Below are 20,557 nucleotides of genomic sequence, written 5' to 3'. Positions count from 1 at the left end.
AATCGGCGTAAATTGAACCAGCGTAAACCAAGGGCTACCTGTATAGTCAAGTACTGTATCATCTTCAAACTGATTAAAGAACATACAAATCAGAAGCATGCAACAGTATGCACTGATATAAAATGTACAGCAAATTCTGCAATCTTCAGATTGCATGTAACTTATCAAGTTTAGAGAAAATACATCTAATAATCTTACATCTTTGGTAATCTGATTCCATAGCTGCCAGATTAACAAACTTCTATTGTAATATTTTATTAGGTTACTACATAGGGTAGCCATTCAATCTTGAAAAACTTCTCTGATAATCTTAATTTTTCCAGACTTTAAATAAGTAATGAAAATGTTGGAAAAAATAAGCTATTTGAAAAAATTGTAATCTATAAATTCCCATTGTTGTCTGTCCATCCGTCTTTCCTTAATCTTGAGAACAGTTAGATAGATGAAATCCAAGACCAGATATGAAAAATCTTAGGGGCATACACTTCTTTTAACAATAGTCATGCCAGTCATCTATTAACTGCTTTCAGAGAAGAAGTCGTGATAATTCAAATCTTCTTCCCTGAAAGCAGTTAATAGATGACTGGCATGACTCTATTGTTAAAAGAAATGTATGTTATACAGGGACAAGACACTACTAATAATTTGAGGTGAAAAACAAATATTTTAAATTAAATAAATTAAAAATATGATTAAAAATTGCAGCCCGAATAAATAATTGCTCATTAATATAATAATATTTATGCTATCATACACAATTGTTTTGTAGGGCTTATCACACCGACAATTTTCTATGAAGAGTTTATTAATCAATAATATATATTTTCACCATTAATACAAATTCAAAATGCATTTCAGGCACCTTTGGCCCCTCTTCAGTTAGATGTTATTTGGTGAATTAACTAACCTTAAATGTATATTAGGCTAACTAGTGTTTAGATCTTGTTCTAATAGATATTTTTATTAAGTATTGCAAAATTGAATGTTTTAAATAATTTTTTTATAGATTATTACAAAAATTATGTATATAAAAACTAACAGAAAAGTTTTATTTAATGGTTTTAATTAAAATTCCTAAAATTAAAATACAATAATAAGTTGCTTTCCCAACAACATTTAAAACTGCACGTGTGGCACCATCTGTTATATTATTTTATTATTAAAAACTTTTTATATTTTTGACTATTGTAAAATGGCAAAAAGCTTGATTTTGAGAGTAGGAATAGGTTTTATAAAAAATTGTAAATGCTAATAATAAGCAAATTCATCATTAATTAAGTCCAACCCTACTCAAGATATGTCACATGATCCCCTTTAATGTCCCTTTAACCACCAAAATTCAATAGCATCAATCCACTAATAAACAAACTGCAAATTTTCAGAAATTTTCGACAAAAAACACAGGCATTATTAAGCTTCAAACAGGACAAACAAAATCATTCCCCATACACACAGAAATTACCCTTGAATTTTTTTTGCATTTCTTGACATTTCAAGGTGTCCTAAGCCCAAAAGTGTAAAAAATCTAGGGGGGTCATTTTTTGCTGGATTACCATACTTTTCCCTCTGTAAGGAACCAAATCCGAGCGTTATTTTTAGTTATTTTTTATTTTGCTTTTTATTCTATTTTTGTTTGGGGCTTACATTTTGTTAGGACAAAGGTTTCCTCACCAATCACCTTAGAAACTTAAAAATAGAAGAAAGAGAACCAACTCACCAACGAGAAAAAGCACCATAGAAAAAAAACTCGCGCACACTTGCGCTCCCAAGCGGAAAAAAGTAAGTCTGCACTGAGAAAGAGGGTAGATACCCTACAAGCACAACTTAGGAACTTGCTAAACCTTAACGAAGAAAACATCCCAAAAAGTGTCAAAAAGAATAATGTAAGAGGTTAGTGAGTATTGTCAGGAAATAGGCTGCCAGGCAGAAAGGAGAAGTTGACTGTTAGCGATAAGTATGTAAATGAGGGGAGTGATCTCACTCAGAATTGTGACATCACCTCACAGCATAAAGTCCGAACCTCAAGTGAAGATAACCGAGATGAGCTTCTGTTAGCAACGAGTGTGGTGAGCTTCGTAGCAGCAAACGACAAGACGTGTCCGATAGCAATAAAGCGATTCCAAGGCGATTTTGAAGTTATTCGATTTGTGGATCGAAGATTAGAGAAAGTCTTGAGAGTTGAGGAAAAAGGTTCCTAATATACTGAGGTGATGATTAGGACCTTAGTTCATAAGAATTGTTGTACATAAGTTGTCTTTGAATTTTTTGTCGAGTTCCAAAGGGGAATAGATTTAAGTTAGCAAATAGATTGATTTGAGTTTTGTTGGGTTGATTTTTATTGATTTTTTTCTTTGAATAAATTTGTTGTTGATTGTTACTAAATTTTTGTACATAGTTATTACTAGAATTATTATTAAATATTGGATTGTTTTTTTAACTAACTTTGTCATTATTTCTTTCAGTGCATGCTTAAAGTCCAGGCCTGGCACATTAACGCGAATCCATGTAAAGTACCATTAGGTAACGGCTATTTCCAGCACAAAGTCATGTCGTTAATCATTGTAAAAGGTGTAAAAATAACTTAGTACTTTACACCTCTGTTGTATATAACAGAGCCAGGAAAGTAAAAATGATTAAAAATTTTTCATTAAAAATAATACATATTATATACAGTGTAGTTTCATCTTCCAATCTATTAAAAATTTGTTTTCAAATAATATATTTTCAAAATTGTTATCTGTTCCTCAAAAATTACAGTTTCTTTCTAGATATTGTCTAAAATTTTTAAAACATTTGGATTCAAATTGTTCTATTTCCAGAGCCTTTTACTTTTTGAAAACTGAATCTTCTGCAGTGCTTTCATTTTTTTTTTTGTTTGTTGTTTGCCTCTTTCTAGCATGTATAGTATATAAGGATTTGGGGTATTTCATAATATGCTGTTTCTCTGATTTAAAATGACATCTTACATCTGACAGTTTGCAATGTCAGACCTATTGCTTATTTTAAAAAGACATTCAGAATTTTATTTAAAAATCCACAGCATGCATTTGTTTCCATGTGAAAAAATGTATATAATTTAACAATTGTTAAGAAACTATTGTAACTTTTCTCTACAATCTCTCTCCAAAAGTGATCAACATACAGAGTGTACCTAAATGATGTCTATGATTCCATAAAAGTGTTACTACAGTGCACTTAACATAGGACAGTGATACATACATAGATATTGAGGCAAACTCTCAGAAGTTTCTTACATATCCTATAAATTTCAATATAAGCCCTCTCATTACCTTACAGATATCAATTTGATAGCCCAGTTCATCCCACACATAGTGCAATGTACTGGTACCTCTATCAAGAAATTTGCCTTTACATCAGTGATTCCCAAACTTTTTCAATCCACCACCCCCTTTGTTCCATAAAGTTATACCCAACACCCCTAACCCATTTTCTATTGTGTGAGAAAGGATTGGAAATATAATAAATAAATAAAACCTACTTACTCGAGCCTCTAACCGGTGTGTGGAAATACAAAAATTACACAACTTTGTAAAAACAAACATTTTCCGAACACCTTCCGTGTCCTTCTTCAGGTAAAACGGCTGGATTCCTTATTCTAAAACACTGTCACGCAATTTTAAAAAGAAAAATTTGAACGAATATTCGATTGTGTGATGTCTACTGCGCATGCATTATATCTGCTGTGTCCCCATCATTCAGAATCGCATTTATTCTTATCAAACATATATGATGCACTATTTTTACTATGATCATTTCATGTCCTCGTGCATCCTCCTACACCAACTAAAATCTTAGTAATCATTATGTTATAACGCTTGCCAAGCTAATGAAAGAGCCATTTCTTCTCGGGAGTTAATGCATGTAGATATAGTGTGCGCCTTATATATTTCTATCACTTCTAGCCATTTGTGGTGTTCCATGCGTTTTGTTTTGACTATTAATGATGCCCTTGCAAAGTCTACATTGATGCCTGGTTCTGATGCATAAATCGCAAGTGACGTGGTGGCTCTGTTGTACTGTATATCTGTTTTGTGTTCCTTAATCCTGGTCTCCATCAAGCGTTTCATTGATCCTATGTAGATCAAATCCCTACTGAATCTCTCATATCTCACCGGAATTCAGTATATGCCTGGCAATTTACTTGGGTCAGATGGGTCCTTTCCATTATGTAACATGTCATATTCCATTGGGGTTCTCCTGTATGCGATGTTGATCTTACATTTTTTGGTGATAGATGCATAAATGGATCTCAAGGCCAGGTCGTATGTAACTGGTATTCTTTCTATATCTTGGTTGCCTCCATGCACCCTCGTCTGTGTGTTGAGGTTCATTAGTGTTCTTTTGTGGCAGTCCAAGATTTTTGGAATAAGATTGTGGTAGCCGTGAATATTAGCAATCCTCTCAATGTGGTTTAACTCATTATCAAGTGCCTCTCGAGTGGATGAATGAGTGTACACCCTTCTGACCAAGAATCTAAAAGCGGCTACTTTATATTGAAATGGGTCACATGAGTCACTTGGGATGTACGTGCAGTTTTCAGACTGTTTGCAATATACTGTGGTATGGATGTTGGGTGTCCCAATTTTAATATCAATATCCAAGAAATTCAATTGTGCGATGTCAGTACATGCACAGTAGACATCACACAATCGAATATTCGTTCAAATTTTTTTTTTTTTTTAAATTGTGTGACAGTGTTTTAGAATAAGGAATCCAGCCGTTTTACCTGAAGAAAGACATGGAAGGTGTTCAGAAAACGTTTGTTTTTACAAAGTTGTTTACTTTTTGTATTTCCACACACCAGTTAGAGGCTCGAGTAAATAGGTTTTATTTATTTATTATACACACCCTGGTGTGCATAAAGAAGTTGGATTGGAAATATTATTAGGAAAACTTTTCTATGAATCTCACACTTTGTGCCCTTACCGTACATTGTTCTCAACATCTGCAAACCATTAAATACAATGTTTCCTCTTATCAGTTTAACAGAGAAAAGGGAACAGCTTTCAGTGACCCCAATTTTGCCTTTGGTCACCATTCAATACTCTGCCTGCAGTGCCCCCTAGATTTACTCATCACCCACAAAGGGGTGTTGAGTAAATCTTTGCCCACTTTGAGAAACACTGCTTTACATAAACATTCAGTATGCACAAATTGCTCATACCAGCACCAAATAATCTTCATATCTGGTAGGTTTTTATCAAACTTCATACAAAAATGACACTGGACAGTTACAACTGATTCATGGAATGAAATTCCAACACAGAGAATGCTTTTTCTTTGCCTGTCATCATGACTATACTTGTCATGCCATATGACTGAAATGAAACAAAGAGATACTCATCTTATATGATCCCATGTCATTGTTGCATCTTTTGTGATATGTCTACAAAAACTCTATTAAATCAGGGCATTCATTTAGATATATCCAGTATTTTACAAAGCACATATTCATGCTTGTCAAAAACATATGAAATCATTTCAAGTTCTCTAAACACTTTAGAAATTATACCGTTTGTTAAATCTGTTATATGATTTTTTTTTCTGTTAAAATTGAAAACAATTTGTCTAAAAACTTTTGCTAAATATAAGTTTGAAGTGATAATTTCTGGGTCAAAGCAAGTCTTAGCTAACATAACTGAATAAGTTAAAAGTGAACTTCAAAACAAATTGCTTCATTACTGATTTACAGTTTTCATGAAATTTCAATAAATCAAGTTTTCATTTTAATCTTTTCAACTAAATCTGATACTCAAATTCAGTTGAAAAGATTACTTTTTTGCAGGTAAAAAGTTCTTACTCTCATTTATATCTTTAACTTTGATCAGAGAAACAAACAAACACTTTAGGCTTCATAAATCACTCCATAACATTCTTCAGCATTAAGTAGAGAGAAGTATTATTAAAAAAACCCAAAAGGGTACATAACAGTTTGAAATTCTTTGAGAAATTATTCCACTTTAGATGCTAGACTTGAATGTTAGCTTTGTACATAAGAAAGGAAAAGGATTTAAATAAAAATTGCAATACTGTTATGTTTTGAAACAATTTTGTCATTCTTTATACTGTCCACAAAGGCTTCAAATGTATTATAATATAAAGAAATAAGTTATTTATAACATTTCTTACAAATGAGATATAGAGATTCTTACACAATAAACTGTAATAGGTTTGATTAGAATGTGTGGTATTTTATTATTATAATAGCAAGTGCAGTACATATCTATATTAGGTATAAATAAAACAATTTTGATATATCTTAATAGAAATAGTTTGTCAATAGTTTCTTATGCTGACTTTCTTCAATCAATAAGACACAAGCTAACTCATAGCCAATCAGTTGCATACTGCTTTTCTCTATGTATTGTACTGCAAGAAATTCTTCTCAATTTACAATTTATGCTATCAAAATGTAGTTCACGAGCTTTGAATTTGTAATTGACACTTCAGTCTGTAATTATCTGAGATAAACATAAAAAATATATTAAATTTATGTTGAAAACACAAGAAAAATATAAATTTTGAAATAAAGAGGTTTTCAAGATAAACATGTTTGACAGGTTTAATGATACAGCACTCTAAAGCTAGATAAATGTTTTTAATATTATGTGAAATATTTAAAAAAAAATTTTGTTTTCAAATATTTGACATAATTTTAAAAACAGCTTCATACTATGATTAATTCTTGCCATATGTAATAATGATATTTTGTGTGTGTGTTTGTGTGTTGCTACGTTTGAAATAATTAAATATTTTGTATAAATATGTATAGATAAATTATAATATGATTATTTATTTGAGTATCTTTACTTTCTTTTTTTTACTATGCTTGTTTTATATTTTAAATCTAATTTTGCTGATTTGTCAACTTTCATCTACTGATTGTTGCTTCATTAGTTCAGAAATTAGAATACACTTATGATACAAACAATATAACCTAGAAGAAATAATGTAGAAAGATGATGCTTATTTTTAAAATAAGAATACAACAGTTCAATATTATAAGAGGAAATGCACCTAATACAGGGTGGCAGATACCACCCATAGACCCGTTTTAAAATAAAGGGAAGCACATTTCATTTAAAATCATAAAAATTTTAATTAGTAAATCAAGTACACTCTATCAAATGGTGATATTTTCAACTGGTACCAGCTGGAAATGGATTATCCAGCTAAAAATTGAAAATTTTTAAATATAATATGGTAATTTTTTTATTTAGATTTGAATTAAACTTGAAAAAATAAGGCAATTTTGTCCCAAACATTTTTCTGAAAGTACCTCTATTGATAATAAAATGATCTTGAAAGTGTCTTGGAATCTTCTTGGCAAAATCTTATTACAATCTGTTTTGTCAAGATAATTTTTAGCTGACTATTCAAACAAATGTAAAAATTACACTTATTCACATTTTTACAATTATTCACATTTTTATTTCAAAAATGTTTTCATTTTCAAATATACACTTATTAAAGGTGTCATAGTGATCTATGAAGCCATGTCCTATGAAGTTTTTCAAACAATAAATTTTTTTCAAGAAGAGTATTTTTGCATCAGTGAGAACTGTGCTTAGTTTGAACAGTTTAACTGAACAATAGTTAAAATCATCACCAAACAGGTTATACCAAAAGAGTTTATATGAACAAAAATATTATGTAGCTGTAACAATTTTTGTTAGTCCAGTATCAATAACATATGATTACTGTGCCAACTTATTATATTTTACCTACATTACTGGTTTTAAGTATTTTTTACCTTTAATTAAATTTATATCAAAAGAAAGTAGGAATTAAAGATTAATAAAAATATTTTGTAATGTGCAAGATATTTTCTTATTTCCAGAGTATCATTTTCCTCTGTGCATTGAACTTTTATGATCATTTTATGGTCAATGATGGCATTTCCAGAAAAAATGTTTGAGATAAAACTGTCTTATTTTTTCATTTCATAAATACAAAAACAAAAATTGATGTTAGTCAAAACTGAAGAAATATAAAGTAAATAAATGAAAATTTAGATGTACTGCTGGAAAAACTACTGAGACAATTATGACAGGAAAACTGAGTCAAATCACCTAGTCTCTGTTTATAGAAAGGAAGAGAAGTAAATGTTTATGGCCGGATAAAATATAAAAGTTCTTAGATATAAAATTTAACTGTTGCTCCAGGCCTAGAAATAATTAAACAAATTGGATAGCATAATCATAAATAAATATATTTTCTGAAAATTCCTTATGATTAATTTTTAAAAATATACAAATCTTCAAAGAAAATACTCTTCTTGTTAAATACTTTTCAAATTTGAATAAATATTATCATTAATAGCAAAGATATGCAAATATAAAAAATAGCTTTGCTATCATTTAAAAAAAAAAAATGCAAACTGATGAACCTTATAAATAAAATTCCAGTATGGTTTAATAATATAAATAAAATTCCAGTATGGTTGAAGATAAAATGCAAAGTATTTATAATTTATTTTGTATACTAGTACATTCTATATATTAACAGGACTTATTATACTGGAATTATGGATGCAGATATTTAGTCTTACAGTTTAAAATAATGTTCTTTATTAAGTTTACAGGTGAACTTAATAAAGAACATTATTTTAAACTGTAAGACTAAATATCTGCATCCATAATTCCAGTATAATAAGTCCTGTTAATATATAGAATGTACTAGTATACAAAATAAATTATAAATACTTTGCATTTTATCTTCAACCATACTGGAATTTTATTTATATTATTAAACCATACTGGAATTTTATTTATAAGGTTCATCAGTTTGCATTTTTTTTTTTTAAATGATAGCAAAGCTATTTTTTATATTTGCATATCTTTGCTATTAATGATAATATTTATTCAAATTTGAAAAGTATTTAACAAGAAGAGTATTTTCTTTGAAGATTTGTATATTTTTAAAAATTAATCATAAGGAATTTTCAGAAAATATATTTATTTATGATTATGCTATCCAATTTGTTTAATTATTTCTAGGCCTGGAGCAACAGTTAAATTTTATATCTAAGAACTTTTATATTTTATCCGGCCATAAACATTTACTTCTCTTCCTTTCTATAAACAGAGACTAGGTGATTTGACTCAGTTTTCCTGTCATAATTGTCTCAGTAGTTTTTCCAGCAGTACATCTAAATTTTCATTTATTTACTTTATATTTCTTCAGTTTTGACTAACATCAATTTTTGTTTTTGTATTTATGAAATGAAAAAATAAGACAGTTTTATCTCAAACATTTTTTCTGGAAATGCCATCATTGACCATAAAATGATCATAAAAGTTCAATGCACAGAGGAAAATGATACTCTGGAAATAAGAAAATATCTTGCACATTACAAAATATTTTTATTAATCTTTAATTCCTACTTTCTTTTGATATAAATTTAATTAAAGGTAAAAAATACTTAAAACCAGTAATGTAGGTAAAATATAATAAGTTGGCACAGTAATCATATGTTATTGATACTGGACTAACAAAAATTGTTACAGCTACATAATATTTTTGTTCATATAAACTCTTTTGGTATAACCTGTTTGGTGATGATTTTAACTATTGTTCAGTTAAACTGTTCAAACTAAGCACAGTTCTCACTGATGCAAAAATACTCTTCTTGAAAAAAATTTATTGTTTGAAAAACTTCATAGGACATGGCTTCATAGATCACTATGACACCTTTAATAAGTGTATATTTGAAAATGAAAACATTTTTGAAATAAAAATGTGAATAATTGTAAAAATGTGAATAAGTGTAATTTTTACATTTGTTTGAATAGTCAGCTAAAAATTATCTTGACAAAACAGATTGTAATAAGATTTTGCCAAGAAGATTCCAAGACACTTTCAAGATCATTTTATTATCAATAGAGGTACTTTCAGAAAAATGTTTGGGACAAAATTGCCTTATTTTTTCAAGTTTAATTCAAATCTAAATAAAAAAATTACCATATTATATTTAAAAATTTTCAATTTTTAGCTGGATAATCCATTTCCAGCTGGTACCAGTTGAAAATATCACCATTTGATAGAGTGTACTTGATTTACTAATTAAAATTTTTATGATTTTAAATGAAATGTGCTTCCCTTTATTTTAAAACGGGTCTATGGGTGGTATCTGCCACCCTGTATTAGGTGCATTTCCTCTTATAATATTGAACTGTTGTATTCTTATTTTAAAAATAAGCATCATCTTTCTACATTATTTCTTCTAGGTTATATTGTTTGTATCATAAGTGTATTCTAATTTCTGAACTAATGAAGCAACAATCAGTAGATGAAAGTTGACAAATCAGCAAAATTAGATTTAAAATATAAAACAAGCATAGTAAAAAAAAGAAAGTAAAGATACTCAAATAAATAATCATATTATAATTTATCTATACATATTTATACAAAATATTTAATTATTTCAAACGTAGCAACACACAAACACACACACAAAATATCATTATTACATATGGCAAGAATTAATCATAGTATGAAGCTGTTTTTAAAATTATGTCAAATATTTGAAAACAAAATTTTTTTTTAAATATTTCACATAATATTAAAAACATTTATCTAGCTTTAGAGTGCTGTATCATTAAACCTGTCAAACATGTTTATCTTGAAAACCTCTTTATTTCAAAATTTATATTTTTCTTGTGTTTTCAACATAAATTTAATATATTTTTTATGTTTATCTCAGATAATTACAGACTGAAGTGTCAATTACAAATTCAAAGCTCGTGAACTACATTTTGATAGCATAAATTGTAAATTGAGAAGAATTTCTTGCAGTACAATACATAGAGAAAAGCAGTATGCAACTGATTGGCTATGAGTTAGCTTGTGTCTTATTGATTGAAGAAAGTCAGCATAAGAAACTATTGACAAACTATTTCTATTAAGATATATCAAAATTGTTTTATTTATACCTAATATAGATATGTACTGCACTTGCTATTATAATAATAAAATACCACACATTCTAATCAAACCTATTACAGTTTATTGTGTAAGAATCTCTATATCTCATTTGTAAGAAATGTTATAAATAACTTATTTCTTTATATTATAATACATTTGAAGCCTTTGTGGACAGTATAAAGAATGACAAAATTGTTTCAAAACATAACAGTATTGCAATTTTTATTTAAATCCTTTTCCTTTCTTATGTACAAAGCTAACATTCAAGTCTAGCATCTAAAGTGGAATAATTTCTCAAAGAATTTCAAACTGTTATGTACCCTTTTGGGTTTTTTTAATAATACTTCTCTCTACTTAATGCTGAAGAATGTTATGGAGTGATTTATGAAGCCTAAAGTGTTTGTTTGTTTCTCTGATCAAAGTTAAAGATATAAATGAGAGTAAGAACTTTTTACCTGCAAAAAAGTAATCTTTTCAACTGAATTTGAGTATCAGATTTAGTTGAAAAGATTAAAATGAAAACTTGATTTATTGAAATTTCATGAAAACTGTAAATCAGTAATGAAGCAATTTGTTTTGAAGTTCACTTTTAACTTATTCAGTTATGTTAGCTAAGACTTGCTTTGACCCAGAAATTATCACTTCAAACTTATATTTAGCAAAAGTTTTTAGACAAATTGTTTTCAATTTTAACAGAAAAAAAAATCATATAACAGATTTAACAAACGGTATAATTTCTAAAGTGTTTAGAGAACTTGAAATGATTTCATATGTTTTTGACAAGCATGAATATGTGCTTTGTAAAATACTGGATATATCTAAATGAATGCCCTGATTTAATAGAGTTTTTGTAGACATATCACAAAAGATGCAACAATGACATGGGATCATATAAGATGAGTATCTCTTTGTTTCATTTCAGTCATATGGCATGACAAGTATAGTCATGATGACAGGCAAAGAAAAAGCATTCTCTGTGTTGGAATTTCATTCCATGAATCAGTTGTAACTGTCCAGTGTCATTTTTGTATGAAGTTTGATAAAAACCTACCAGATATGAAGATTATTTGGTGCTGGTATGAGCAATTTGTGCATACTGAATGTTTATGTAAAGCAGTGTTTCTCAAAGTGGGCAAAGATTTACTCAACACCCCTTTGTGGGTGATGAGTAAATCTAGGGGGCACTGCAGGCAGAGTATTGAATGGTGACCAAAGGCAAAATTGGGGTCACTGAAAGCTGTTCCCTTTTCTCTGTTAAACTGATAAGAGGAAACATTGTATTTAATGGTTTGCAGATGTTGAGAACAATGTACGGTAAGGGCACAAAGTGTGAGATTCATAGAAAAGTTTTCCTAATAATATTTCCAATCCAACTTCTTTATGCACACCAGGGTGTGTATAATAAATAAATAAAACCTATTTACTCGAGCCTCTAACTGGTGTGTGGAAATACAAAAAGTAAACAACTTTGTAAAAACAAACGTTTTCTGAACACCTTCCATGTCTTTCTTCAGGTAAAACGGCTGGATTCCTTATTCTAAAACACTGTCACACAATTTAAAAAAAAAAAAAATTTGAACGAATATTCGATTGTGTGATGTCTACTGTGCATGTACTGACATCGCACAATTGAATTTCTTGGATATTGATATTAAAATTGGGACACCCAACATCCATACCACAGTATATTGCAAACAGTCTGAAAACTGCACGTACATCCCAAGTGACTCATGTGACCCATTTCAATATAAAGTAGCCGCTTTTAGATTCTTGGTCAGAAGGGTGTACACTCATTCATCCACTCGAGAGGCACTTGATAATGAGTTAAACCACATTGAGAGGATTGCTAATATTCACGGCTACCACAATCTTATTCCAAAAATCTTGGACTGCCACAAAAGAACACTAATGAACCTCAACACACAGACGAGGGTGCATGGAGGCAACCAAGATATAGAAAGAATACCAGTTACATACGACCTGGCCTTGAGATCCATTTATGCATCTATCACCAAAAAATGTAAGATCAACATCGCATACAGGAGAACCCCAATGGAATATGACATGTTACATAATGGAAAGGACCCATCTGACCCAAGTAAATTGCCAGGCATATACTGAATTCCGGTGAGATATGAGAGATTCAGTAGGGATTTGATCTACATAGGATCAATGAAACGCTTGATGGAGACCAGGATTAAGGAACACAAAACAGATATACAGTACAACAGAGCCACCACGTCACTTGCGATTTATGCATCAGAACCAGGCATCAATGTAGACTTTGCAAGGGCATCATTAATAGTCAAAACAAAACGCATGGAACACCACAAATGGCTAGAAGTGATAGAAATATATAAGGCGCACACTATATCTACATGCATTAACTCCCGAGAAGAAATGGCTCTTTCATTAGCTTGGCAAGCGTTATAACATAATGATTACTAAGATTTTAGTTGGTGTAGGAGGATGCACGAGGACATGAAATGATCATAGTAAAAATAGTGCATCATATATGTTTGATAAGAATAAATGCGATTCTGAATGATGGGGACACAGCAGATATAATGCATGCGCAGTAGACATCACACAATCGAATATTCGTTCAAATTTTTCTTTTTAAAATTGCGTGACAGTGTTTTAGAATAAGGAATCCAGCCGTTTTACCTGAAGAAGGACATGNAAAAAACATGACTAATAAAAATGTAAGACTGTGTATGTATGTATTTTTATTATTACATATAAATAAACGTAGTAAGAAAGTATATATTTGTTTATTTTTGGTGTCTCCAGAACGAATTAATTAAATTCCCATTAAAACCTATGGTAAATCGATAATCGGTTAACGAACAATTCGGATAGCGAACAAAGTCTTGGAACGGATTATGTTCGTTAACCGATCACCCACTGTACTTAGAAAAACAGTCTTTTATATATAAAAAAAACTATATTACATACAAATGTACAAACAAATAAAAACACAGCAAAGTGGGTCCTTGCAGCTAGTAGTAATATAAAATCTTCAAATTAACAGATCAAAATTCAATGGAGTTCAAGTTTAACAAATGAAATTCTATATTTCCTAAGACTGCATTTCTGTTATTTTCCATGATGAAAATGATTTTAAAATCATTTTATTTATTTATTTCATTACTGTAATTTTCTATTGCCTAGATATATAATATACTTCATAAAATTTGCAGCATTTTACAAGGATATAGGTGGTGCTGTGTTTCAAAATATAGTGTAGACAGTCTCAAGACTTCAAGTTTTGAATGTAATGTGTTCCTAAAAATGCATATGTAAGAAAAATGTCCAAAAATCAAACAGATTGCAGGTTATAAAGATTGTTCTGTTCTCAAAGAACTAAAATAAAAGTTATAAAATCACTTATTAAGGTAAAAATTTAAAAATTATATTTTTTCATACTACAATTTATACCATCATTGTTGAAACCATATATTAATTAGAAAACAAACTGAAAATAAACACAAAAAACCAGAAAATCCAACAAAAAATAAAATTTATTGAAATAAATGATTTTAACAATTTTAAACTGCTATCATCAGACTAACAAGAAAAAGAATAAACATAAAACATAATTTTAAAGTAATCTAGAAATGAGTTGTGTAACTTTCCCAGCTGTTATGAGATTTTTTATAAAAACTTTTAAATTATTAATTATTATGAAATGTCAAAAATCTTAATTTTCAGATAAGGGATGAATTTTATTAATATAAAAGATTGTTGATGATAAACATGAGTAAAATCTTCATTAAGTCCAATCCCTCTCTATCTTCCTACTTCCTCACAACCTTTAACCACCAAAATTTATTATTAATAGCATCATGCCCTTTATACACAAGATTCCAAGCCAAATTTTGTTTTTTAATCATAGCTGCACCAAGATATTAAACAAAAAATAGAGACAAACACACACAACTTTTTCCTTTTTTTTTTTTTTTTTTTGACATTTTTTGGGTTTAGGAGATATCAAAACATGGCTTTGCAAAAAAAACTAGGAGGGTCACACTTGACACAATTCCAATACTTTCTTTGTTATGTATACATAATAGACAGGAGAGTAAAACAGACATAGTTTCAGCAGTTCTATTGGTTAAAAGAGATGTCACATAATATCTTATCTGGAAATAGTTATTTAAGACGTGAGTGTTTGATCAAAAGGAAATTTCAAATAAAGACTTCCAGGTTCTGGAGGTTTCTACTTCCATATAATTAAAAGCAGTGTTTTTTGAAAGACACCTTGTAGATTCCCATTCTCTCCAAGTGTTTTAAACAGGTACAATTAGTCCCCAGATGTAAAATTTGAACTTCATTGCAAATCACTTTAATGTCATTTTCAGAAGCATATGCATTGAATGCGGTGGGTATATGCACTTTTTGATGAAATAGACATGCTCTTTAATGCATCTGTCCAGAGATCACCCAGTGGTTCCTATGTAAACAAAGTCTTTGTTAGATCATTTGTCTGTAAAGGCGGACATACATGCTAAGTTAATCATTTCAGGATTAACCATGCATGCCCGACCTTGAGTAATTCCTGATAGTGGGGGGGGAATTTAACAGTTTTGGCGAACTGTACCAACCGCCGGAATAGAATTGAAAAACCATTTGATTTTCCTGCACAGTGTCAGACTGCACAGGCCGATCTTAACGTGTGTGCCGTCGTGTCGTTCAGTTGTGAGACCGCTGAGTAGTTAGAATAATGTCTCGTGAATGTTTGGAAGAATTATTTTCTATAACCTTATTAACTTTTATTATTTATAACCTAAAAAATTAATTTTTCAGGTTATAAATTATTTTCAGATCAAAAANCAAAAAGAATAATGTAAGAGGTTAGTGAGTATTGTCAGGAAATAGGCTGCCAGGCAGAAAGGAGAAGTTGACTGTTAGCGATAAGTATGTAAATGAGGGGAGTGATCTCACTCAGAATTGTGACATCACCTCACAGCATAAAGTCCGAACCTCAAGTGAACGAGGTGAACACATAGTGTAAAAAGGACAAAAAGGCATAATAATTAAATTATAAAATACAAAGTAGTTTTGCTATCATTAAATCAGCATGAAAATAATGCTAGCAACAAATAGGTTATATAAATTTAAAATTTTAAAATTTAGTTTTATACTTACTGGAATTTCTTCTGGTATCCTATATCCTTCTTGTTCTACACCTACTTTTGATCCTTTAAAACCAACACTTTTTTTAACATTTACTAATTCATCACGAACAGAAAAATTTAACTGACGTTCCACATCAGTAGCATTCAAATTATGAATTCTCTTCATGTAACCAGAGATTCTTTCAAAATTAGGAATCTGTTTTTGTTGGCGAATATATGCTATAGCATCCCAAAGATGCTGAACAGTTTGAGGACATGCTAAACGCCTCTTTGTCACAAGCATATTTGATGATATCACTGAAACAATAATTAAAAATTACTTTTCTAAATTTATACAATAACATATTAATTAGAATGAAGGTTTCATAATCTAATAAAAACATTATAACCAAAATACAGTAAAATATATTTTATTATAGTAAAATAAATGTCACAGCTACAGATTTTTCAGATTAAGAGCAAGAATGTAGTGTACTGTATAAGAGTAAAAGATTTCAGAACTCAGTGGCGCTTTTAGAATATTCTGGTGTTCTCAACAGATATTTTAATTAAAAAGATAATTACTATAAATAAACATGCAATCACTACTAGAAAACTGGCTGTATAAATGAATGAACACACTAGAGAGGTTGAGGCAAACATTTTAAACGTGTAAACGTGTAGGACGGACGTTCGGTGCCGCTTTCCCGTAAGCCTAGAAGTTTGACGATGGTGTTTGGAATGTCGAGCGTGATTCCACCGACTATCCAAACACCATTGTCAAACTTTTAGGCTTACGGGAAAGCGGCGCCGAACGTCCGACCTACATGTTTACATGTTTAAAACGTCTGCCTCAACCTCTCTACTATCACACAAAGAACCAGCAAAAATGCATTCAATTTATGTAACCTAAAGATCTCCATTTAAAAATGAAAGAAAACATTTTTCATTAAAATTATATTTGAGTTTTTTGCTGGTTCTTGGTGTAATAGTGTGTTTATTTAAACACATACATACATAAGTTTTCTACATAATAGGTTGATCCGATATAAATGGTAACAATTTATTCAATTTTAGTTTTACTTTGATTCATTCACTTTTATAATATAATAAATTATTTAAATAATAAAAAATTTATTATATTATAAAAGTAAATAAATTTGAATTTGTGAGATTACTTAGTAAATTCATTCAAATTATTTTAATTCAATAAACTCATATTATTAAACTAGCCTCATTTTAAGCTACAGTACTTATAAAGCTGACAATGACAGCAACTGTTATAGTTAAGTGTCTCTTTATTAAACATGTTATATTTAATTACCCACTCAAATTCACAAAAAAAATTTTTTGGCTATTTCCCAGCTTTTCCCACAGAAACTTGTGTTTTGTCTGATTAATTTTTAAATCTTCACAAAAAAACAGCTTTTACAATTTTATAATTCATTTTTAAAACTAAACACCATACACACTAGCAAATAATATGTTTTGGGATCAAATAAAAATAAAATGTTTTCAGCCTCTAAAGGGGAGCAAATAAATGATATTAGAGCAGGATGATATGTACTATACAGTACATAAGTTATTGTAGTATGCATATTTATCTCCTTATCAAAAAATAATTTTATACGTTTAATTTTTATTGTATAATAATAATTGTAAAGTACAGCTGTCCCTTGATAATCTGACAGGTATGGAACCAAAGGGGTGTCGGATTACTAAAAGTGTCCAGATTACCAAAAGTGATTATATATTTGGCATTGTTTTGCTAGCAATAGCCTACAATATTCCCTACTCCAACTGTTCCCCACTATAACTGTTCCCCAACTCCAACTCTTGTACCAGAACTGCTCACAGAAAACACACGAAATGTGTGTCATTGTGTAAGAATTGGGTGATAAGATTCACGTCACAACATGCTTCTGTGCAAGCAGACACATAAGATTCACATTGTAAGGAACCAAGTCCGAGCATTATTTTTATTTACTTTTATTTTGCTTTTTATTATATTTTTGTTTGGGGCTTATGTTTTGTTAGGACGAAGGTTTCCTCACCATTCACCTTAGAAACTTAAAAATAGAAGAGAAACCAACTCACCAACGAGAGAAAAGCGCCGTAGAAAAAACTCACGCACACTTGCGTTCCCGAGTGGAAAAAAGTAAGTCCGCACCGAGAAAAGGGGGGAAGAAGACCCCACACGCACAACTTAAATTCGCTAAACCTTAAAAGAATAAAACATCCCGAAAATTGTCAAAAAGAATAATGTAAAAGGTTAGCAAGTATTGTCGAAAAATAGGCTGCCAGACAAATAGAAAAGTTTTATTGTTAGTGAATAAGTATGTAAATGAGGGGAGTGATCTCATTCAGAATTGTGACGTCACCTCACAGTATAAAAACCGAAGTGAAGACGAACGAGGTGAACTCCAGATAGCAACAAGATTGGTGAGCTTCGTAGCAGTGAATGAAAGATAGGTGTCTGATAGGATCAAATAGTTCCAAGGCGATTTTGAAGTTATTCGATTTGTGGATCGATGAATAGAAAAAGTCTTGAGAGTTGAGGAAATAGGTTCCTAGTATATTGAGGTGACAATTAGGATCTTTAATTCATAAGAATTATTGTATATGTTAAGTCTTTGAATTTTGTCTAATTCCAAAGGGGAATAGATTTAAATTAGAAACTAGATTGATTTGAGTTTTGTCGGGTTGATTCTTGTTGAGTTTCATTGAATAAATTTGTTATTTGATTTTACTAAATATTGTATACAGTTATTATTAGAATTATTAATTAAATATTTGATTTTGTTATTGACAAACTTGGTCATTATTTAATTTCGGTGCACGCTAAAAGTCCAGGCCTGGCACACTAACGCTTATCCGCGTAAAGTACCCATTAGGGAACGGCTATATCCGGCACACAGTCGTGTCGATAATCATTGTAGAGGGCAGAAAAATAATATAGTACTTTACAACGTCACAACATGCCTCTGTGCAAGCAGATACGTAACAGGGATGGGTACCTTGACAAGAGGTGCATCGGACTACTGAGTATGTCGGATTACAAAACGTCGGACTATCAAGGGACAGCTGTATATTTAAAATGTAACACATACTTGTTAATCATTCAAATGAGATAGTACCATGTTTATAAAAAACATTCTAAATTTAGAATCTCTGCTAATGATCCATAACAATTAACACTTAATGCAGTTTCCAGAAAGAGGCTGAAAACATTCAGTTTTTATTTCATTCCAATACATGTTATTTGCTGGAAAACTCTGTATGGTGTTTAGTTTTAATTTGTGGACATTCCAGGTTTTGGAGACTTGTATTTCATAATTCCTGTACAAAATAAACAATACTAAAATAATTCATTTCAGTTTTATTTTTTTGTAAAAGTACCATTGAAAAATCTATAATTAATAACAGTAATCTATATCTATATATAAAAATGGACATGTATGTCCCTATATTTCACTTTTTCACAAAAACTACACATCGCACGTGAATGGTGTTTGTATGTGGTAGTAGCCCCAAGTCTCTATTCGTGCATAGGGGTGGTTGCGTCTCGATAGCTATAAGGGTGCGGGAGATATGGGCTTGAAAGTGGTTGAAAGTGGCTTTCTATTTCGAACGTTTTGTTCGAATTTGTTCAAATTAAATTCGAACATAAAATTCGAATATTGGTTCAATTATAGAACGATTGTAAACGTTCCAGAAACATTGAAAATAGTTCATTTGACCGGACGTGAACAGGAGACGTTCAGAAATAGAATCGAGACCAGGTCTCTAATTAGTCTGGAAACGGGGGACCTAATTCTTGCGTTATGTGAAAACGGGTAAGATTGGATATAATGTAATTATCTTAATCTTCACTATCGTTACTTTTTAAAAACCCAGCGAAGCGGGTCCTTGCAGCTAGATTCTAGATTACAGTGGGCGATCGGTTAACGAACAGATCGGATAACGAACACTTTCGCGAAAGATTTTTATGTTCGGACAACAAACACATGATCGGATAACGAACACCCCATAGAACAAACACAAGAAGAAGCGATGTAAAATAATGAATACCAATTCGTCTTCCCTTGTCTTAGGGCAACAATTTGAAACCTTTCACAGCGTGGGAGACGTCGACATTGACGCTCAAGCCGGTATATACCGATCAGATAGTATTTCTCCGAACTTTGAAACTTCCTTTTAATTCCAGCCTTTTATTTTTCTGACAGAAACAATTCTTTTATGTATTCGCGAGACTGTCGGGTAGGCACTAAGTTTTGCGTCTGTTTTTCTTTTCGAAAGGTCAGAGTATAATAGCAAAGGTAGAGAGTGGACAGAAAATGCCTAATGTTTCTGGGCAGTATGGCTTGAACAGGTCTACAATAGGCTGTAGTTAAATCTTATCTAAGAAAGATACTGTATTATCAAGAAGACTCAAGCAGCTAAAGGAGTAACAAAAATCACATCTGAGATATAAAGAACATCAAAGAGTT

At 30.6% G+C, this 20,557-nt stretch overlaps 1 protein-coding gene across 1 annotated transcript in view; it reads right to left on the bottom strand.

Annotated features, from left to right (window-relative positions):
• Positions 1-20,557, bottom strand: part of LOC111622025 (zinc finger MYND domain-containing protein 11-like) — a 170,845-nt gene that overhangs the window by 119,336 nt on the left and 30,952 nt on the right. Inside the window, exon 3 of the mRNA XM_023364322.1 lies at positions 16,099-16,385. Within this exon, the coding sequence (XP_023220090.1) occupies positions 16,099-16,385 (287 nt within the window). The remainder of the gene's footprint in view (positions 1-16,098; positions 16,386-20,557) is intronic.

This window comes from Centruroides sculpturatus, unplaced genomic scaffold (genome assembly GCF_000671375.1).
Source record: "Centruroides sculpturatus isolate CEXI.00-Female unplaced genomic scaffold, Cexi_2.0 scaffold225, whole genome shotgun sequence".
Classification (NCBI taxonomy): Eukaryota; Metazoa; Arthropoda; class Arachnida; order Scorpiones; family Buthidae; genus Centruroides; species Centruroides sculpturatus.
This window is presented reverse-complemented; position numbering and strand designations above follow the sequence as displayed.